At 37.9% G+C, this 24,404-nt stretch overlaps 1 protein-coding gene across 3 annotated transcripts in view; it reads left to right on the forward strand.

The window, feature by feature from the left end:
* MYOCD (myocardin) overlaps nucleotides 1–24,404 on the forward strand; it is a 51,119-nt gene that overhangs the window by 14,720 nt on the left and 11,995 nt on the right. For 2 of the 3 annotated variants that reach the window (XM_040435144.1, XM_040435146.1), the window contains exons 2-6: nucleotides 13,629–13,694; nucleotides 17,360–17,415; nucleotides 18,925–19,003; nucleotides 19,462–19,623; nucleotides 21,644–21,819. In XM_040435144.1, the coding sequence (XP_040291078.1) occupies nucleotides 13,629–13,694; nucleotides 17,360–17,415; nucleotides 18,925–19,003; nucleotides 19,462–19,623; nucleotides 21,644–21,819 (539 nt within the window). The remainder of the gene's footprint in view (nucleotides 1–13,628; nucleotides 13,695–17,359; nucleotides 17,416–18,924; nucleotides 19,004–19,461; nucleotides 19,624–21,643; nucleotides 21,820–24,404) is intronic. The other variant, XM_040435145.1, reaches the window with a different exon arrangement.

Raw genomic sequence — 24,404 nt, forward strand, 5'->3', positions numbered from 1 at the left:
AGTTATATTCTTGTACATAGGAGGCAGTATTATAGCAGTTATATTCTTGTACATAGGACACAGTATTAAAGTAGTTATATTCTTGTACACAGGAGCAGTATTACAGTAGTTAGAGTATTCCTGTATGAAAAGTATAGTGAATATCTCATATCTGCTTCTTGAATTCATTAACCACGTCTGCAGGGTTTGGTTCAGTTATGGATTTACGTTCTGTTTGATGCCTTATATCTAAGGGTACATTCACACTAGCGTTATTCTTTTCCGGTATCGAAATCCGGAAAAGGGTCTCAATACCAGAAAAAAACGCATCGGTTTTATCCTAATGCATTTTGAATGGAAAGCAATCCGTTCAGTACGCATCAGGATGTCTTCCGTTCTGTCCCTTGTACGGTATTTGACCGGACAAAATACCGCTACATGCTGCAGTATTTTTTCCGGATAAAATACCAGAACACTACCGCTCTTGCCGGATCCAGTATTTCCATTGAAATGTATTAATGCCGGATACGGTACCAAGTGTTCCGGAAATTTCATCAAAATTTTTCAGTCTGCACATGCGCAGTTCTTTCTAGCTTTGAAAATATTTAATACCGGATCCTTTATTCCGGATGCTAATGGAAAGCCGTATCCGGTATTTCAATGAATAAGTTTAACGGATCTGGAAAAAAAGATATCCGTTTCATACAGATTTCCAGATCCGGCAGGCAGTTCCGGCAACGCTAGTGTGAAAGTACCCTAAGCCTATCCTGAGTGACTTTCTGCTGAGCCATGTATCTAATTCTATTTAGTGTGATACTATATGCTTAACTAGTGTATCTAAGCCTATCATGTGTGACATTGTTTGGCATTTCTAAGCCTCATATCTGATCTCTATGATAATTGCTTTACGATTCTACCCATAAAGTCCACATTGACCTCATCTTTCCTACACGTGACACCATCCTCCATTATGGAATCATCTAGATTCTAGAAGAACCATTCGACAATAAATCTTGAATTACAGGAAACCATCTCAAAATATGGTAGAGTAGGTAGGACCACGGCTCCTTATCTCTGGTCGCATTCCATATAGTTGAGTTCCTCATCATCAGACCATCCTGTCACTGCATAAATATCCCCCTCGCAGGGTCACTCTGACACGTCTGAGGGTTGACATCGCTGTGTATACAATCCCATCAACATCCCAGAGATTATGAATGATCTACTGCTGTAAATAAACCATTATCTCCAGTAAAAGAATCTAAACACGTTGAGGCGACCTGATAGCTTGTCTCCACGCCGTCATCCTGGCCATTTTTCTGGCAGCATTGATCTTTCGATAATTCAGCACAGATAGCCCACCACTGATGAGAAGGCATCTCCATGAGAACCTCTCATTTGCTTGTTTATAGGCTTTACAGGATGTATCATCATCCACTCTTTCCTTTCGTGATGGTTGTGGAGCAGGTGACATGGTCCATCAAGCTTCGTCACCTTTCTTTTCTTGAGGTTTGCCTGGAATCCTGAATAGTGAGCAAGATTAAGGAGGCAACCGAAAATCCATGTGTATATATCTACAGCTGGTATAAGTTATACATCTTCTTGTATATAGTGATATGTACCATGCTGGTATAACCTGGGTATCTCCTGTATATAATTATATATGTACAGCTGGTATAAGTTATACATCTTCTGTATACAGTGATATGGACCATGCTGGAATAACCTGGGCATCTCCTGTATATAATTATATAGACCATGCTGGTATAACCTGGGCATCTCCTGTATATAATTATATATGTACAGCTGGTATAAGTTATACATCTTCTGTATACAGTGATATGGACCATGCTGGAATAACCTGGGTATCTCCTGTATATAATTATATATGTACAGCTTGTATAAGTTATACATCTTCTTGTATATAGTGATATGGAGCATGCTGGTATAACCTGGGCATCTCCTGTATATAATTATATATGTACAGCTGGTATAAGTTATACATCTTCTTGTATATAGTGATATGGAGCATGCTGGTATAACCTGGGCATCTCCTGTATATAATTATATATGTACAGCTGGTATAAGTTATACATCTTCTTGTATATAGTGATATGGACCATGCTGGTATAACCTGGGTATCTCCTGTATATAATTATATATGTACAGCTGGTATAAGTTATACATCTTCTTGTATATAGTGATATGGAGCATGCTGGTATAACCTGGGCATCTCCTGTATATAATTATATATGTACAGCTGGTATAAGTTATACATCTTCTTGTATATAGTGATATGGAGCATGCTGGTATAACCTGGGTATCTCCTGTATATAATTATATATGTACAGCTGGTATAAGTTATACATCTTCTTGTATATAGTGATATGGAGCATGCTGGTATAACCTGGGTATCTCCTGTATATAATTATATATGTACAGCTGGTATAAGTTATACATCTTCTTGTATATAGTGATATGGAGCATGCTGGTATAACCTGGGTATCTCCTGTATATAATTATATATGTACAGCTGGTATAAGTTATACATCTTCTTGTATATAGTGATATGGACCATGCTGGTATAACCTGTGTATCTCCTGTATATAATTATATATGTACAGCTGGTATAGGTTATACATCTTCTTGTATATAGTGATATGGAGCATGCTGGTATAACCTGGGTATCTCCTGTATATAAATATATATGTACAGCTGGTATAAGTTATACATCTTCTTGTATATAGTGATATGGAGCATGCTGGTATAACCTGGGCATCTCCTCTATATAATTATATATGTACAGCTGGTATAAGTTATACATCTTCTTGTATATAGTGATATGGAGCATGCTGGTATAACCTGGGCATCTCCTGTATATAATTATATATGTACAGCTGGTATAAGTTATACATCTTCTTGTATATAGTGATATGGACCATGCTGGTATAACCTGGGTATCTCCTGTATATAATTATATATGTACAGCTGGTATAAGTTATACATCTTCTTGTATATAGTGATATGGAGCATGCTGGTATAACCTGGGCATCTCCTGTATATAATTATATATGTACAGCTGGTATAAGTTATACATCTTCTTGTATATAGTGATATGGAGCATGCTGGTATAACCTGGGTATCTCCTGTATATAATTATATATGTACAGCTGGTATAAGTTATACATCTTCTTGTATATAGTGATATGGAGCATGCTGGTATAACCTGGGTATCTCCTGTATATAATTATATATGTACAGCTGGTATAAGTTATACATCTTCTTGTATATAGTGATATGGAGCATGCTGGTATAACCTGGGTATCTCCTGTATATAATTATATATGTACAGCTGGTATAAGTTATACATCTTCTTGTATATAGTGATATGGACCATGCTGGTATAACCTGGGTATCTCCTGTATATAATTATATATGTACAGCTGGTATAAGTTATACATCTTCTTGTATATAGTGATATGGAGCATGCTGGTATAACCTGGGTATCTCCTGTATATAAATATATATGTACAGCTGGTATAAGTTATACATCTTCTTGTATATAGTGATATGGAGCATGCTGGTATAACCTGGGCATCTCCTCTATATAATTATATATGTACAGCTGGTATAAGTTATACATCTTCTTGTATATAGTGATATGGAGCATGCTGGTATAACCTGGGCATCTCCTGTATATAATTATATATGTACAGCTGGTATAAGTTATACATCTTCTTGTATATAGTGATATGGAGCATGCTGGTATAACCTGGGCATCTCCTGTATATAATTATATATGTACAGCTGGTATAAGTTATACATCTTCTTGTATATAGTGATATGGACCATGCTGGTATAACCTGGGTATCTCCTGTATATAATTATATATGTACAGCTGGTATAAGTTATACATCTTCTTGTATATAGTGATATGGACCATGCTGGTATAACCTGGGTATCTCCTGTATATAATTATATATGTACAGCTGGTATAAGTTATACATCTTCTTGTATATAGTGATATGGACCATGCTGGTATAACCTGGGCATCTCCTGTATATAACTATATATGTACAGCTGGTATAAGTTATACATCTCCTTGTATATAGTGATATGGACCATGCTGGTATAACCTGGGCATCTCCTGTATATAATTATATATGTACAGCTGGTATAAGTTATACATCTTCTTGTATACAGTGATATGGACCATGCTGGTATAACCTGGGCATCTCCTGTATATAATTATATATGTACAGCTGGTATAAGTTATACATCTTCTTGTATATAGTGATATGGAGACTGCTGGTATAACCTGGGTATCTCCTGTGTATAATTATATATGTACAGCTGGTATAAGTTATACATCTTGTCTATAGTGATATGGAGCATGCTGGTATAACCTGGGTATCTCCTGTATATAATTATACATGTACAGCTGGTATAAGTTATACATCTTCTTGTATATAGTGATAGGGACCATGCTGGTATAACCTGGGTATCTCCTGTATATAATTATATATGTACAGCTGGTATAAGTTATACATCTTCTTGTATATAGTGATAGGGACCATGCTGGTATAACCTGGGCATCTCCTGTATATAATTATATATGTACAGCTGGTATAAGTTATACATCTTCTTGTATATAGTGATATGGACCATGCTGGTATAACCTGGGCATCTCCTGTATATAATTATATATGTACAGCTGGTATAAGTTATACATCTTCTTGTATATAGTGATATGGAGACTGCTGGTATAACCTGGGCATCTCCTGTATATAATTATATATGTACAGCTGGTATAAGTTATACATCTTGTCTATAGTGATATGGAGCATGCTGGTATAACCTGGGTATCTCCTGTATATAATTATACATGTACAGCTGGTATAAGTTATACATCTTCTTGTATATAGTGATAGGGACCATGCTGGTATAACCTGGGTATCTCCTGTATATAATTATATATGTACAGCTGGTATAAGTTATACATCTTCTTGTATATAGTGATAGGGACCATGCTGGTATAACCTGGGCATCTCCTGTATATAATTATATATGTACAGCTGGTATAAGTTATACATCTTCTTGTATATAGTGATATGGACCATGCTGGTATAACCTGGGCATCTCCTGTATAGAATTATATATGTACAGCTGGTATAAGTTATACATCTTCTTGTATATAGTGATATGGACCATGCTGGTATAACCTGGGTATCTCCTGTATATAATTATATATGTACAGCTGGTATAAGTTATACATCTTCTTGTATACAGTGATATGGACCATGCTGGTATAACCTGGGTATCTCCTGTATATAATTATATATGTACAGCTGGTATAAGTTATACATCTTCTTGTATATAGTGATATAGACCATGCTGGTATAACCTGGGTATTTCCTGTATATAATTATATATGTACAGCTGGTATAAGTTATACATCTCCTTGTATATAGTGATATGGAGCATGCTGGTATAACCTGGGTATCTCCTGTATATAATTATATATGTACAGCTGGTATAAGTTATACATCTTCTTGTATATAGTGATATGGAGCATGCTGGTATAACCTGGGCATCTCCTGTATATAATTATATATGTACAGCTGGTATAAGTTATACATCTTCTTGTATATAGTGATATGGAGCATGCTGGTATAACCTGGGCATCTCCTGTATATAATTATATATGTACAGCTGGTATGTTATACATCTTCTTGTATATAGTGATATGGAGCATGCTGGTATAACCTGGGTATCTCCTGTATATAATTATATATGTACAGCTGGTATAAGTTATACATCTTCTTGTATACAGTGATATGGAGCATGCTGGTATAACCTGGGTATCTCCTGTATATAATTATATATGTACAGCTGGTATAAGTTATACATCTCCTTGTATATAGTGATATGGACCATGCTGGTATAACCTGGGCATCTCCTGTATATAATTATATATGTACAGCTGGTATACGTTATACATCTTCTTGTATATAGTGATATGGACCATGCTGGTATAACCTGGGTATCTCCTGTATATAATTATATATGTACAGCTGGTATAAGTTATACATCTTGTATATAGTGATACGGACCATGCTGGTATAACCTGGGCATCTCCTGTATATAATTATATATGTACAGCTGGTATAAGTTATACATCTTCTTGTATATACTGATATAGAGCATGCTGGTATAACCTGGGCATCTCCTGTACAGCTGGTTTAAGTTATACATCTTCTTGTATATATTGATATGGAGCATGCTGGTATAACCTGGGCATCTCTTGTATATAATTATATTTATACATCTTCTTGTATATAGCGATATGGAGCATGCTGGTATAACCTGGGTATCTCCTGTATGTAATTATATATGTACAGCTGGTATAAGTTATACATCTTCTTGTATATAGTGATATGGAGCATGCTGGTATAACCTGGGCATCTCCTGTATATAATTATATATGTACAGCTGGTATAAGTTATACATCTTCTTGTATATAGTGATATAGACCATGCTGGTATAACCTGGGCATCTCCTGTATATAATTATATATGTACAGCTGGTATAAGTTATACATCTTCTTGTATATAGTGATATGGAGCATGCTGGTATAACCTGGGTATCTCCTGTATATAATTATATATGTACAGCTGGTATAAGTTATACATCTTCTTGTATATAGTGATATGGAGCATGCTGGTATAACCTGGGCATCTCCTGTATATAATTATATATGTACAGCTGGTATAAGTTATACATCTTCTTGTATATAGTGATATGGAGACTGCTGGTATAACCTGGGTATCTCCTGTGTATAATTATATATGTACAGCTGGTATAAGTTATACATCTTCTTGTATATAGTGATATGGAGCATGCTGGTATAACCTGGGTATCTCCTGTATATAATTATATATGTACAGCTGGTATAAGTTATACATCTTCTTGTATATAGTGATATGGACCATGTTGGTATAACCTGGGTATCTCCTGTATATAATTATATATGTACAGCTGGTATAAGTTATACATCTTCTTGTATATAGTGATATGGACCATGCTGGTATAACCTGGGTATCTCCTGTATATAATTATATATGTACAGCTGGTATAACCTGGGCATCTCCTGTATATAATTATATATGTACAGCTGGTATAAGTTATACATCTTCTTGTATATAGTGATATGGAGACTGCTGGTATAACCTGGGTATCTCCGGTGTATAATTATATATGTACAGCTGGTATAAGTTATACATCTTGTCTATAGTGATATGGAGCATGCTGGTATAACCTGGGTATCTCCTGTATATAATTATATATGTACAGCTGGTATAAGTTATACATCTTCTTGTATACAGTGATATGGACCATGCTGGTATAACCTGGGCATCTCCTGTATATAATTATATATGTACAGCTGGTATAAGTTATACATCTTCTTGTATATAGTGATATGGACCATGCTGGTATAACCTGGGCATCTCCTGTATATAATTATATATGTACAGCTGGTATAAGTTATACATCTTCTTGTATATAGTGATATGGACCATGCTGGTATAACCTGGGTATCTCCTGTATATAATTATATATGTACAGCTGGTATAAGTTATACATCTTCTTGTATATAGTGATATGGACCATGCTGGTATAACCTGGGTATCTCCTGTATATAATTATATATGTACAGCTGGTATAAGTTATACATCTTCTTGTATATAGTGATATGGAGCATGCTGGTATAACCTGGGCATCTCCTGTATATAATTATATATGTACAGCTGGTTTAAGTTATACATCTTCTTGTATATATTGATATGGAGCATGCTGGTATAACCTGGGCATCTCTTGTATATAATTATATTTATACATCTTCTTGTATATAGTGATATGGAGCATGTTGGTATAACCTGGGTATCTCCTGTATATAATTATATATGTACAGCTGGTATAAGTTATACATCTTCTTGTATATAGTGATATGGAGCATGCTGGTATAACCTGGGTATCTCCATAATATTATTATTTATGTACAGCTGGTATAAGTTATACATCTTCTTGTATATAGTGATATGGAGACTGCTGGTATAACCTGGGTATCTCCTGTGTATAATTATATATGTACAGCTGGTATAAGTTATACATCTTGTCTATAGTGATATGGAGCATGCTGGTATAACCTGGGTATCTCCTGTGTATAATTATATATGTACAGCTGGTATAAGTTATACATCTTGTCTATAGTGATATGGAGCATGCTGGTATAACCTGGGTATCTCCTGTATATAATTATACATGTACAGCTGGTATAAGTTATACATCTTCTTGTATATAGTGATAGGGACCATGCTGGTATAACCTGGGTATCTCCTGTATATAATTATATATGTACAGCTGGTATAAGTTATACATCTTCTTGTCTATAGTGATATGGAGCATGCTGGTATAACCTGGGTATCTCCTGTATATAATTATATATGTACAGCTGGTATAAGTTATACATCTTCTTGTATACAGTGATATGGACCATGCTGGTATAACCTGGGCATCTCCTGTATATAATTATATATGTACAGCTGGTATAAGTTATACATCTTCTTGTATATAGTGATATGGACCATGCTGGTATAACCTGGGCATCTCCTGTATATAATTATATATGTACAGCTGGTATAAGTTATACATCTTCTTGTATATAGTGATATGGACCATGCTGGTATAACCTGGGTATCTCCTGTATATAATTATATATGTACAGCTGGTATAAGTTATACATCTTCTTGTATATAGTGATATGGACCATGCTGGTATAACCTGGGTATCTCCTGTATATAATTATATATGTACAGCTGGTATAAGTTATACATCTTCTTGTATATAGTGATATGGAGCATGCTGGTATAACCTGGGCATCTCCTGTATATAATTATATATGTACAGCTGGTTTAAGTTATACATCTTCTTGTATATATTGATATGGAGCATGCTGGTATAACCTGGGCATCTCTTGTATATAATTATATTTATACATCTTCTTGTATATAGTGATATGGAGCATGTTGGTATAACCTGGGTATCTCCTGTATATAATTATATATGTACAGCTGGTATAAGTTATACATCTTCTTGTATATAGTGATATGGAGCATGCTGGTATAACCTGGGTATCTCCTGTATATTATTATATATGTACAGCTGGTATAAGTTATACATCTTCTTGTATATAGTGATATGGAGACTGCTGGTATAACCTGGGTATCTCCTGTGTATAATTATATATGTACAGCTGGTATAAGTTATACATCTTGTCTATAGTGATATGGAGCATGCTGGTATAACCTGGGTATCTCCTGTGTATAATTATATATGTACAGCTGGTATAAGTTATACATCTTGTCTATAGTGATATGGAGCATGCTGGTATAACCTGGGTATCTCCTGTATATAATTATACATGTACAGCTGGTATAAGTTATACATCTTCTTGTATATAGTGATAGGGACCATGCTGGTATAACCTGGGTATCTCCTGTATATAATTATATATGTACAGCTGGTATAAGTTATACATCTTCTTGTATATAGTGATATGGAGCATGCTGGTATAACCTGGGCATCTCCTGTATATAGTTATATATGTACAGCTGGTATAAGTTATACATCTTCTTGTATATAGTGATATGGAGCATGCTGGTATAACCTGGGTATCTCCTGTATATAATTATATATGTATAGCTGGTATAAGTTATACATCTTCTTGTATATAGTGATATGGAGCATGCTGGTATAACCCGGGCATCTCCTGTATATAATTATATATGTACAGCTGGTATAAGTTATACATCTTCTTGTATATAGTGATATGGAGCATGCTGGTATAACCTGGGTATCTCCTGTATATAATCATATATGTACAGCTGGTATAAGTTATACATCTTCTTGTATACAGTGATATGGAGCATGCTGGTATAACCTGGGTATCTCCTGTATATAATGATATATGTACAGCTGGTATAAGTTATACATCTTCTTGTATACAGTGATATGGACCATGCTGGTATAACCTGGGTATCTCATGTATATAATTATATTTGTACAGCTGGTATAAATTATACATCTTCTTGTATATAGTGATATGGACCATGATGGTATAACCTGGGCATCTCCTGTATATAATTATATATGTACAGCTGGTATAAGTTATACATCTTCTTGTATATAGTGATATGGACCATGCTGGTATAACCTGGGCATCTCCTGTATATAATTATATATGTACAGCTGGTATAAGTTATACATCTTCTTGTATATAGTGATATGGAGCATGTTGGTATAACCTGGGTATCTCCTGTATATTATTATATATGTACAGCTGGTATAAGTTATACATCTTCTTGTATATAGTGATATGGAGACTGCTGGTATAACCTGGGTATCTCCTGTGTATAATTATATACTGTATGTACAGCTGGTATAAGTTATACATCTTGTCTATAGTGATATGGAGCATGCTGGTATAACCTGGGTATCTCCTGTATATAATTATATATGTACAGCTGGTATAAGTTATACATCTTCTTGTATATAGTGATATGGACCATGCTGCTATAACCTGGGTATCTCCTGTATATAATTATATATGTACAGCCGGTATAAGTTATACATCTTGTATACAGTGATATGGACCATGCTGGTATAACCTGGGTATCTCCTGTATATAATTATATATGTACAGCTGGTATAAGTTATACATCTTCTTGTATATAGTGATATGGACCATGCTGGTATAACCTGGGTATCTCCTGTATATAATTATATATGTACAGCTGGTATAACCTGGGTATCTCCTGTATATAATTATATATGTACAGCTGGTATAAGTTATACATCTTCTTGTATATAGTGATATGGAGCATGTTGGTATAACCTGGGTATCTCCTGTATATAATTATATATGTACAGCTGGTATAAGTTATACATCTTCTTGTATATAGTGATAAGGACCATGCTGGTATAACCTGGGTATCTCCTGTATATAAATATATATGTACAGCTGGTATAAGTTATACATCTTCTTGTATATAGTGATATGGAGCATGCTGGTATAACCTGGGCATCTCCTGTATATAATTATATATGTACAGCTGGTATAAGTTATACATCTTCTTGTATATAGTGATATGGACCATGCTGGTATAACCTGGGTATCTCCTGTATATAATTATATATGTACAGCTGGTATAAGTTATACATCTTCTTGTATATAGTGATATGGACCATGCTGGTATAACCTGGGTATCTCCTGTATATAATTATATATGTACAGCTGGTATAAGTTATACATCTTCTTGTATACAGTGATATGGAGCATGATGGTATAACCTGGGTATCTCCTGTATATAATTATATATGTACAGCTGGTATAAGTTATACATCTTCTTGTATACAGTAATATGGAGCATGTTGGTATAACCTGGGCATCTCCAGTATATTATTATATATGTACAGCTGGTATAAGTTATACATCTTCTTGTATATAGTGATATGGACCATGCTGGAATAACCTGGGTATCTCCTGTATATTATTATATATGTACAGCTGGTATAAGTTATACATCTTCTTGTATATAGTGATATGGAGCATGCTGGTATAACCTGGGCATCTCCTGTATATAATTATATATGTACAGCTGGTATAAGTTATACATCTTCTTGTATATAGTGATATGGACCATGCTGGTATAACCTGGGTATCTCCTGTGTATAATTATATATGTACAGCTGGTATAAGTTATACATCTTCTTGTATATAGTGATATGGACCATGATGGTATAACCTGGGCATCTCCTGTATATAATTATATATGTACAGCTGGTATAAGTTATACATCTTCTTGTATATAGTGATATGGAGCATGCTGGTATAACCTGGGTATCTTCTGTATATAATTATATATGTACAGCTGGTATAAGTTATACATCTTCTTGTATATAGTGATATGGAGCATGCTGGTATAACCTGGGCATCTCCTGTATATAATTATATATGTACAGCTGGTATAAGTTATACATCTTCTTGTATATAGTGATATGGACCATGCTGGTATAACCTGGGCATCTCCTGTATATAATTATATATGTACAGCTGGTATAAGTTATACATCTTCTTGTATATAGTGATATGGACCATGCTGGTATAACCTGGGCATCTCCTGTATATAATTATATATGTACAGCTGGTATAAGTTATACATCTTGTATACAGTGATATGGAGCATGCTGGTATAACCTGGGCGTCATGATGTTGTATTTGGGAATGTTTAGCTCTACACTGTGCGTCACATGTTTTCTATTAGTCTGTACATCGTGTTTGTACAGTCCGGACAGATTTTCTCCATATTTCTGAGTTGTGTGTATTATGATTCCTTATGTGAGCAATGATAACGTCTTATAATATTTAATATGGCAGGTGGTCACCATACGTCTACAGGAAGTAGTGAAAATCAATCTCATCTGTAGGACAAATACTATAATGCCCTTGATCAAAATCTCTAAATAAGCTTGTGGTAACATCTGGTCTTCTCCTGCAGCAGAAGACTTACCTTTGATAATGTAGCATGGACAATAGGTTCTGACACTGCCAGCAGACAAGTTTGATCCATTATTCACAGTTGTCCTAACTACTGTTTGTTGGTCCCATTACGCTTTGGTCTTGTTGAGAAGAATTTTTCCCCTCCTCGATATATGGTCTTCTGCACACCCCTCTTGGAACCGACTGTTCTCCATCACTACTAAACCTATTATTTGTATGACTTCTGCTACTTCACGTGTACAGTTTCTGCAGCTGTCACCACTTTACATTCATCTGTTCTTAGTTAGATACAAAGAACGTTTCCTTTGAAGACACAGAAGGCAACTTACAGCCTTGAAAGTTAATGATCTACTCCGCACGTGACTACCTGCCCCTGTGACTTTTGTGTTGTAAGCTGAAGCCTTGTCATCATTAGCGTACCTAGCATTATGATAGGTGACGGCCACAGATCACCCGCCAGCATTGGGGCTTGAAAGAACTTTAATAAGTAAAGGAGAAACAACCCTTGAGATGTCAGAAGATAGTTTTTCAGTATTGTCTGTGAGGTGGAACTCTCAATGAGTCCAAGCAATCAGCACAATCCAGGTGAAGCCAACAAAACTTCTGAAGAAGCATCTTAAAGAACCTCCTAGTCTGGTTCTCCTCATAATCTTGTTTTGGACAAAAGTAGACCCAAAATACCAGGAAATCTTGCCCTGGTTCAGAAACTACAGATTTTTGTTTTAGATTCAAACATTTTTTGGCCTATAGCAAATAGATTCCACATGATAGAAAGAAGATATACTTCGCATTCACTTGTCTACTCAAACCAATAATTTTTCCAGTCTTGGTGTGATCCTTAGTGATTTTGTTGTGCATGAGGTTTGACCCCACCATTAACCCTGTTAACCAACAGATTTATGATGTCTAACCCTACTATGTCAATGAAAGACATCTAAAGTAGAAGAGAAAGTGCATGAGTTCTCACTGGAGACATTTGGTCTTGGTCATGACCAAGAAGGCTTCATTCCTCATGTTCTTCTTCTAACAGTTTTACAGTTACGACTTCAGCAGAGAAGAAACCGACAACATCTGGTGGATCATGGCCTCATGTCTCGTGAGTATATTAGGCCTATATTGTCCCATTGGACATTAAACCCCCAACAAGCAAACTGCAAAATAAAATAGAAAACTGAGGACAATTGCAGAACATTTGTCACGTGGGCCTTGATCTCCCCAGCAATGCTGTAGGATGCATTTAATTTATGATGAGGTGCTTCCCTGCACTGTATCGAAGTCTACTGATTTCAGGTATTATTTATGCCAAAAAACTGACGTGAATGATAAGTGTGCCAATGGCCCTGCACACGTTTCTTTCTCACAATGCCCCCTTTTCAGAAAGTGGCAAGGTGAATAAATTTAGTCACAATGGTATTTAAGATTCGTAAAGTGGCGTAGAAGGAAGATAAATCTCCTCCCTGATCTACCATAGGATTGAACTGTAAAGGCCAATTTACACTGCCCGATTGTCGGTCAGATTATTAGGGATGAACTTTCAAATTAACGCTCATTCCTGATAATCTGCACATGTAAAGGGGCCACCAATCATGATGTGAACACCTAAATTATCACTTGTGGGCTATCTAAACACCACTCTGCTGCCCAGAAACAATGAATTTGTATGAGACGGGCAGTAACCATCGCTCGTCCCCATACAATGGAGAGGATTGTTGCAGTTGTTGGGAAGGAGCGCTTGCTTCCTGACAATCACTTGCGCAATTGGGCCGTGTAAACCTGCCTTTACATAGGCCACTAATCTCGACTGCCTAACTTTTAGTATAGTACACAACTTCTGGTGTCTAATTTTAGGTATAGGACAACATCTGCTGTCTAACTTTAGGTATAGTCCACCAACTTTTGCTGCCTTTCGTTATAGTCCAGCAGCTTCTGGTACCTCATTTTAGGAATAGTCCACTAATTGGTAATATCTATGTTTAGGTATAACCAGTATCTGGTATCCAACTTCAGGTATAATTCACCAATATTTGGTGCATAACATTAGGTATAGTTCACCAACATCCGGTGTCTAACTGTAACTATAGTGCACCAACTTTTGGTGACTAACTTAAGGTAAAGTCCAGCAACTTCTAGTACCTAACTTTAGGTACTGTCCACCAACTTCTGCTCTCTAACTTCATGTATAGTTCAGAAGCTTCTGGTATCTAACTTTAGGTATAGTCCACCCACTTCTAACATCTAATGTTAGGTATAATTTGCCAACTTCTGGTGCCTAACATTAGGTATAGTTCACCATTCTGGTGACTAACTTACGGTATTGTGCAGCAGCTTCTGGTACCTAACTTTACATCTAGTCCATTAACTTTAGGTATAGTCCAGCATCATCCGCTGTCCAACTTTAGGCATAGTTCACCAATATCTGGCGGCTAAATTTAGGTATCATACAACAACTTTTGTTATCTAACTTTAGGTATAGTCCAACAAACTCCAGTGTCTAACAAGGTATAGTTCACCAACCTTTAACTGTTAATATAGTCCACCAACTTCTGATGACTAATTTTAGAATCATAGCCCACCAACTTCTGATGCCTATCCTTACATACAGTCCAACAATAGTTGGTGCCTAACTTTAAGAATAGTGCACCAACCTACAGTATCTAACTTTAGGTATGGGTAACTTTAGGTATAGTACACCAAATGAAGGTGTCTTAGTTCAGGTAAAGTCCACCAACTTCAAATGACTAACTTTAAGTCTAGTTAACCAACTTCTGGTGATTAAGTTTAGATATAGTCCAGTAGTTTCTAGTGTCAAACTTTAGGTATAGACCAACAACTTCTGGAGCTTACTTAAGGCCAGACTAGCTCACTGATAATATAAGTGCAGTGGCCGGGTTTAGGGTGGCCCCAATGCTACACTGGGTCCCCCGGACAAAGTAGAGGTGTCACCACGTGTTGCTGCTCTCCGGAAGGGATGGTAAGGTGTGGTGCACCCCAATGGGAATTAAGTCCAGAGAGTCAGGGTTTGCAGTAACCAGGGGGCTTCTTTACTGCAGGGATTCAGGTACAAAACAAAACAGGCGAGGCATAGGGCTGGCTTCTCTAGTCTCCTCCCTGGCAGAAGAAGGGATTGATGCTGAGGAAAGGCCTGAGCTAGCTGTCCCTCTTTCTCTTCAGAAGGCTGGTGATCCAGGGTCTGTGGAAGCATATCCCCATCTCAGCGTCTTCTTCTGGTCACTCAGTCTGGCAAAGTCTCCTCTTCCAAGCACTGGTCCCTAACTACAGAACACTAGGGGCTCTGACTGCTCTTCTTATATACAGTTTTTGCTAGACTAGAACCTTCTAGCAGGAGGAGTGAAGTGGGGAAACTCGGCACAAACAAATACATTGTTTCAGCTCCCGTCTGTCATAGACTTACATTAGAGCTTCAATGATACTCAATGGCAATGATACAGCAGGTTTTCCAGACAAAAGTAAGTTTCCAGACATTTAAAAGGTTAGGCAGCCTGCTTTTGGTGGTAAACAAGCCTTGGTTTTTCCCTCCAAAACCCTATGGCAGCTGTGGAAAATTACCAGCTTCTCAATCAAAGTCCTAACAGTCTCTCAGTATTCATTAACCCTTTCCACTGAGCCATGTAAATACAGTGATAATGAACAGGATATATATCACAACATATAAAATGCAGGTACACAGTATTAAAGAGTATAATTTAACCCTTTGAAGAGAAATAAAGTAAGAAGTTTTAACTTTGCATAGGGGATATAGGCAAGTTTCCAAATGTCAAAGTACTCCCTGCTCTAGGGCACTAGATAAGTAATGCCAACAATTGTTTCCAAAGTTTCCAGCTGACCGGAACAATTAGGCTGAAGTGATGCATTGTGTGAGACCTCATTTTTTTGCTACCTTCCAATTTATGTGCCACACCTAGCCTAATCGAGATGCTGGAGTCTCTATATTCTGGAATCCAATGGTTTGGAGTGCCTGCTAAGTTTCCATGCACCAAAAATAGTCTCAATGCTGGATTGCCAGATCCTGCTGAACCTTTGAAGGAGGATTGGGAGGTAAGTATGATGACTCTCTCAAAGCAGGCAGCTATTTAAAGATGCCATGTACGAGGATCCTCTTTTAGGGTCTACCATTGCTGTGAGTGGAGTCGGATAGGGGCAGAAGGAATACGGATAAGCATTTAATATGTAGACAGAATAGACTCTAATACATCTTTGTTGTCAAACTTCTCCTTGTGTCTGTTACATGCAAACATTTCAGCTCATGTCGGTGAAAATAAGGAATTGCTTCCAGATGTGGTGGGTCTAAATGGCCACTGGCCACCTCAGTCTTGCATATGCTACAGATTTTTGCATTTTGTGCGGCTACAACTTCACTTCAGTCTCAGCTGCTGAGGAAGTGTCCCGTCTGGATCAATGTTCTAATCGGGAAAAGCTAGATACCATAATCTGTTGCAGAACCGCCAGGTGGTCACCAAGGCAGAAAGACAAATGGTTGCTAGGCAGCATAAAGCTGAAGGAGATGCAAGAAGAGAACAAGGGTTCTATTTTATGCATGTGCTTGTCATGGTTGCTATATCATGAAGGTTATAGAGTCATACAGTATTATTCAGCATGGTTGTCAGCCTTCAGGCATCACAGATGGTCCATGATCTAGGCCTACAACCATGAGCCAATGACTACTTCAGTAGCACAGATGGACAAACATAAATATTCGGGTTTATACTAATCATCTTCATTCTCTGTTTGTTTGTGTTGTAGCCCTCAAAAGTCCAGCTGCATTCCAGGAGCAAAGAAAAAACTTGGAACGAGCCAAGGTAGAGAAACCTTATTTCATAAATCAGATGTGATGTAATTGGATCTAAAAACTGAATGCTCCTCTATGTCTTGTAAGAAATGTAAGAATGCGGGTTTAGTGATTCCTCTTCTGGGAACTGGGGGTCTTAACAGAAACACACGAGGCCCCAAGAGCCTGATGACACTGAGCTGCCAAAACCAAGGGACAGGAAGAGTTGTCAAAGGGAGGCCTGAAACTATCATTCTGCATAGCAATAAGCATTCCTAGACTTTGAGGTAGATCTTCTTTTAAGTAAACAGTGTTCACTTACTGTACTTTTCCCGATAGTGGCCAATTAGTTGTCAACATGCCATGACATTAAATGTACCATGGAAGTATCTGGTTCTACATTGAGGAAGTAGCAGCATCCAAGGTCTGATGGGTGTGCAGACAATGGGGTTACTCGGTCTGTCCAGAGGGAATACATTCCTTCTCTTGATCAGATCTGCTTGTTTTTACATCGAGAGGGAACCATGAGATCATTGATGTATGCCAACACCATTAGGATGACATCTATGACCTGGGAATTTCTATCTGTCATTCTACCTGCTGTCAATTGGAGCCTTCATGTTGCTCTTCAATATTAACTCAGTTTGCCGTTTAGAAAACCCATGTTCACATTGAGACATTCTTAGGTGGTAGATGGGTCCCCTAATTGAAAATCAGAGAAGAGGGTCTCTCCATCTGGAAGACCACTAGTGTCCATGCTTTACATGGACAGAAGGTTGAGTTCAATGGGTCACACAGAGTTTACTGATGATCACTCAAGGTCCAAGCAGGAGGACAACCTACGATCAGCTTATTGTAGCATGACCCTTCTGACAAAAAGTGATAACCCCTTTAATGTTTAAGGGCATCTGTCAGCAGGATCATAATGCATGGTAAGGTTGATCCTGATTAAAAGTTGACCTTTGTTATGCAGAAATCTTTTGTGCAAATGAGGGCTTAAGTACACCAAGGGTCAGTCAGCTCCAACTCCTCCTTTATGCAGTGACTGTCACCCCCCCCCCTCACATTGGTTACCAACACTGGCCATCATCAGCGTCCTCTCCCCGGGCCTTGTAATCTTGCGCCATACACTCCATCATTGGCGCATGCACACTAGTCATCCAAGCAGAAGCCCATGTACTGCGCATGTGCCGATGGTGAAATATATGGAACAGGTGAAGGACTACAGGGCCAAGTGAGAGGATGCTGATAAAGCCTGATGCTGTCAATCAAAGGAAGGCAAGAGTGGCCACCAGTGCACAGTAGAGGAGTTAAGGTGCATCGAAAGGCTAGGGCCCACCCCTTGGTGCCCTCATTTGCATAAAAAATTACATTAAAAGAAGGATTTCTAGCTAAAGGGGTTTTTCAGGTCTTTTATATTGATGACCTATCCTTTGGAGAACCTCCATGATGATTCCACACAACCTGTATTTCAGTATCATGGCATGTATTGTTAAATGCAGTTTACAGTTTTTCAGATTTTATTTTTTTGTTTTTGTAGAGTGAAGAATATTTGAAGCACAAGGTCAGAAGCAGGACAGAAAAGTCTGACCCTACTAATATGCACATATCACAACAAGGTAAGCCTGAAGTTTATTTAGGACATCGGACCATATTATGTAATATTAAGCTGAGACATGGGGGGGGATTATATATAGAGAAAATCTACCTTAGAGGTAAATAATGAGGCTGCACATTGCAACCAGAATCTTCCCAACCTTCCTGTGATGTCCAACTTGCAGTACCACTTCCCACCACTATTGTCAGTGACAACTAGTTTCTGTAGGCACAAACGTAACAGCGCCCCCAACTCTCATCTGAGATACAAGATAAGATTTTTATTTTTTATTTAAACAATCAACCTTTGAAATAGCATAACATTATAATTGACTATTTTAGAGAATTGACATGCACATTGTTAACATTAGAAAGATGTTCTACAACATTTCTCTACTCCAAATATAGGTGGGACAACCCTCTAACTCAATTGAATGGGGTTGCATTGCATTATTGAGCTTTGCTAAATTTTGCCTTCTAGAATCATCTGCTGAGGGGTCGGCTCAAGCTGTCCAGATGAAACTGAAAAGAGCTCGACTTGCAGATGACCTCAATGAAAGAATCGCCCTGAGACCAGGCCCTTTAGAACTTGTGGAAAAGAATATAATTCCCCTTGAATCTACTGTGAAAGAGGCTATGAAAGGTAAGCAGGTTCTTTTTATCTTGGTGTGCGTTGACTAATCATTGCTTAGACCGGTGTTTCCCAACTAGACTTTCATGAAGCTAAATGGGATAGTCGCAGCAGTATCCCAGGATGGCAACATAATTGTCATTGGTTTCTCCTTGTCCAATGTTCCAACCAAGTCATCCAAAAAAAGGCCTATTTTCATACGTTTCAATTGAGGATAAGTAACAGGTTTCTAAAATCTGTTCATCTGACATCTGAGAAACCACTAATGGTCCATGTTCTTAACCTTCCTTCTCGTGTTCCAAAGATCTTATTATAAATTAAACTTCTAGATCCCAAAAGTTGGTATTGTGAAATCCAGTGCTCTGTTCTTCTGTCCACTGAGAAACCACTAATGGTCCATGTTCTAAACCTCCCACCTTGTGCTCCAAAGATATTATTATAAATTAAGCTTCTAGATCCCAAAACTTGGTATTGTGAAATCCAGTGGTCATGCTGTCGACTTCTAGACACAATAGGTATCCAGTTGGGGTTGTGTTTTAGTTACTACCACAAAGCCTCATGAAATGTGCTTTGGAGTCTGGAGGTGCTCTGCTCTATAGGCACAGGACTGTTATTATGTTGAATAGTAGAGATGTTTGGCATTAGGTTGTAGATTTCTTCAAGTCTGAGTAATCAAGATGTTTGGACTGTTAACAGCATTTCTCTTAGAATAATGATTTAAAAGTGTCCCGGTGGTATTAAATCTTTACTGGTCCAAACCTATAAAGTAGGATCATCTGGCTTTAACCTCTTTCAGATAAAATGTTTAGACACTGTAAAGTGCAGTCAAGTTATTTACGTAATCTCTCTCTGACTGGAGTGAAGTGGTAGAAGCCAAAACCTTAATAATTTCCAAACCAAGGGCAGCTTTGTCTGCGTTCTCTACTGGCACATAGTTGAGGGCTTATATCACAGTCCCATTTACCAGCTTCCTGTCAGTGCTCATAGCTATCCTTCGATGAGGACCAACAAAGATATGAAGAATGTGGATCAAATCATTACCTGACATGGTGGTCTACACCAGCAGACCAACAAATCTGTTGTTGTGTCTAATGTAATGAATTGACAATTCATTATTCTTTCCTGGAGAGCTGTAACCTGGGCTTAGTGTGGACTTTTGGCATTTGAAACCATTTTTAGACTGATCATAGCTATATTATAACAAAAATAGTGATGGCAGTGAATTATATACCTATCACCCTCTTATGATGAGCAGATTATTGGATGAGTAATTATCTGCTAGCATCTGATCATAACACTCAAACAACGTGTCAAGTGCATATTTTAGTCTTCTGCAATAGTGGTCACAAAGGATGTGGACAAAAATTCTGTGGATGAGAACTACTAGGTTTTTGGTAGCACTGGAATTCATGGTTTGACATACTTAGTTACTATACGGGTGGGGTCTAATCATAAAAAATAAAGTTTACATGGTGGAGATGACATTAAGTGTAACTTTTTGAAGCCCATTTCCCAAAATGTATCTCCAGATACAAGTATTCCAAAAATAAAATTAATCTAAAAATGATCCAATTACTTTAAAGCTAAAAGTACAAACAAAAGTTGATTTAATCCCATGAAATTCCCAAATAGCCTCAGGAATAGTACTGTATGTGAGATCAGCCTTGGATTTTATACTTTTTGATGGTGACCACCCAGTTTCTTGACACAGATGTCATTTGAAGGGTAGAGGAGAACCCCATCGTTCCAATGACAAAAATAACTTCCTCCAATTTGTCTGTCACTTACGAGAAGTTTATCTGGGTCGGCAGCACCTGCTTCAAGATTAGGAGCTCTGTTTAGTATCAACAGTTATCACATTTTATCAGGCCTCGAGGGAAAGTGATTAAGGTCAGAGGTATCTTTTCCCAGCAGTAGTAGCATTTCTCTGCAGTCATCGGACTCCACAATGATAACCTTTAGTGTTTAAAATACCCTACTACCAGTTAAGTGCTTGAGAGGGTTGATCCTGATTATATTATTATTCTTGCAGGCAGTTCAGCCAATTACTCCAAGCCTGTGGACGCCTTTGCTTTCGAAGAAGAGAGCAGCAATGACGAGTCCCCTGATCAAGAGAGAAGCAATGACTCTCAGGGAATTTCATCTTCATCTCCGCAAGAGACCAAAAATGTGGATGCCACTAGTTCTCCAGACTCTGGTCCAGTACAGGTAGGGATTCTGTCCAATCTTAAACATATAGTGTACAAATATAATAGTGGCCATGGACATCAGATGATGGCTGATCATTAACAGCTTAACACAACTGAGTAAACTTTCTCCATGACATGCAGAATGTGATCTTTCCAGCCAGTGTCTATTACATACTCAGTTATAAATACCATGGACCATCTTGATGGAATGGCCATTGTGAAACGAGCTTTGGATCATAGACCGAAGTCACTTCGGTCAAAACATTGTTTGAATGCTGTAGTGAGATGTCCGTACAGTATTCAAATGTATGGGCTCCGTTGAGGTGAAATTCGTTATCACCGAAGTCTCATTAGACTTTGGCGAATAACTTCGGACTTCGATTTTTAAACTTGAAACCTATTATAAAACTTGAATCCAAAGTCGGCTTTGGTACCGAGACTTCGGTGATGATGAATTTTACGTTGCCGAGCCCATACATTTGAATGCTGTATGGAGAAGGATCTCCATAATGCATTCAAACTAAGTTTGACCGAGGCAGCTTTGGATCTATCATACATAGCTCGCTTTGCTCAATCCAACTTAGGATCAAATGGATCATAGATTCTGATACGATTATAAATTGCATACAGTCTTTCCAACCAATGACTACTACACCTTACCTAATTGTTTTGGGGAACATAGTCTTGTAGAACAATTTAGGCCACCTTCAATAGATTATATATTCTGATGCGATTTTGCAAGTTCTCCCACTTAGAAATCATGGAGGGGTCTGAAACTCACATTGTAGGTGCATTCCCACTCTGAGAGACAGAATAAAATTAAAAAGTCAGGAAATGTATGATTTTTAAAGAATTTACTTGTCTTGCACTGCTGAACATAAGTATTTGAACACATGAGAAAATCAGTGTTAATATTTGGTGCAGACGCCTTTGTTTGCAATCACAGAGGTCAAACGTTTCCTGTAGTTCTTGACCAGGTTTGCAGACACTGCAGCAGGGATTTTGGCCCACTCCGCCACACAGATCTCCTCTAGATCTGTCAGGTTTCGGGGCTGTCGCTGAGCGAGATGGAGTTTCAGCTCCCTCCAAAGATGTTCTATTGGATTTAGGTCTGGAGACTGGCTAGGCCACTCCAGAACCTTGATATGCTTCTTATGGAGCCACTCCTTGGTTATCCTGGCTGTGTGCTTCGGGTCCTTGTCATGTTGGAAGACCCAGCCACGACCCATCTTCAATGCTCTGACTGAGGAAAGGAGGTTGTTGCTCAAAATCTCACAATAAATGACCCCATTCATCCTCTCCTTAATACAGTGCAGTCGTCCTGTCCCCTTCGCAGAAAAGCACCCCTAAAGCATGTTACCCCCCCCAATGCTTCACAGTAGGGATGGTGTTCTTGGGATGCAACTCATCCTTCTTTTTCTTCTAAACACGACGAGTGAAGTTCTACTTTTGTCTTATATGAACACCTGACTTTCTCCCGTGCCTTATCTGGATCATCCAGATGGTCATTGGCAAACTTCAGACGGGCCTGGACATGTGATGACTTGAGCAGGGGAACCTTCCCTGTAATGCATGATTTGAAACCATGATGGCGTAGTGTTCTACCGACAGTGACCTTTGAAACTGTGGTCCCAGCTCTCTTCATGTCATTTACCAGCTCCTCCCTTGTAGAGCTGGGATGATTCCTCACCTTTCTTATCAGTAATACCCCACTAGGTGAGATCTTGCATGGAGCCCCAGTCCGAGGGAGTCTTTAGCCTCTTCCATTTTCTAACAATTGCTCCAACAGTTGATCTATTTTCACCAAGCTGCTTGGCAATTTCCCTGTGGAGGGCCACAATTTTGTATCAGGTGTCTGTTGACAGCTCTTTGGTCTTGCCCATGGTAGTAGTTGGTGTCAGACTGACTGTGGAATGGACAGGGGTCTTTAAAGAGCTCAGACAGCTGCTACTAAGTTAGATTAATGAGTGGAATAGAGGTGGACTTTTTAAAGGCACAGTAACAGGTCTTTGAGAGACAGAATTCTTGCTGTTTATCAGGTGTTCAAATACTTATGTTCAGCAGTGCAAGACAAATACATTCTTTAAAAATAATACAATGTAATTTTCAGATTTTTATTTTTTTATTCTGTCTCTCAGAGTGGGAATGCACCTACAATGTGAATTTCAGACCCCTCCATGATTTCTAAGTGGGAGAACTTGCAAAATTGCAGGGTGTTCAAATACTTCTGTTCCTCACTGTATACCTGTCAGGGAACTTAGAGAACCATAGACCATCCTGTTGGCCTGAAAACTGACAAGCAGCATAAAGTCTTTGCAGCCAGTGATAATTATAGTTACCCAATGCCTTTTGGGGGACTTATTGGAGATAAGTGTGGAACATAATTGGTAGAGGTTCCTTTGAGCCTTGATCTTTCATGTGGTTGAACCTATTAATTCGTCATGTCAATTGACTCAGAAAAGACCCAATCTTGACGTTTTTATCTGATGTTGTTTAGAACGTCCACCTAACATTACACAGGGTCAGTTCCATCTCACAATAATTCTTTAGGAGATAGTTATGTTATCCATTGGGTTATACAGAGGGATTGTTAACCCAAGATAC

The sequence above is a fragment of the Bufo bufo genome, chromosome 6 (genome assembly GCF_905171765.1).
Source record: "Bufo bufo chromosome 6, aBufBuf1.1, whole genome shotgun sequence".
NCBI lineage: Eukaryota > Metazoa > Chordata > Amphibia > Anura > Bufonidae > Bufo > Bufo bufo.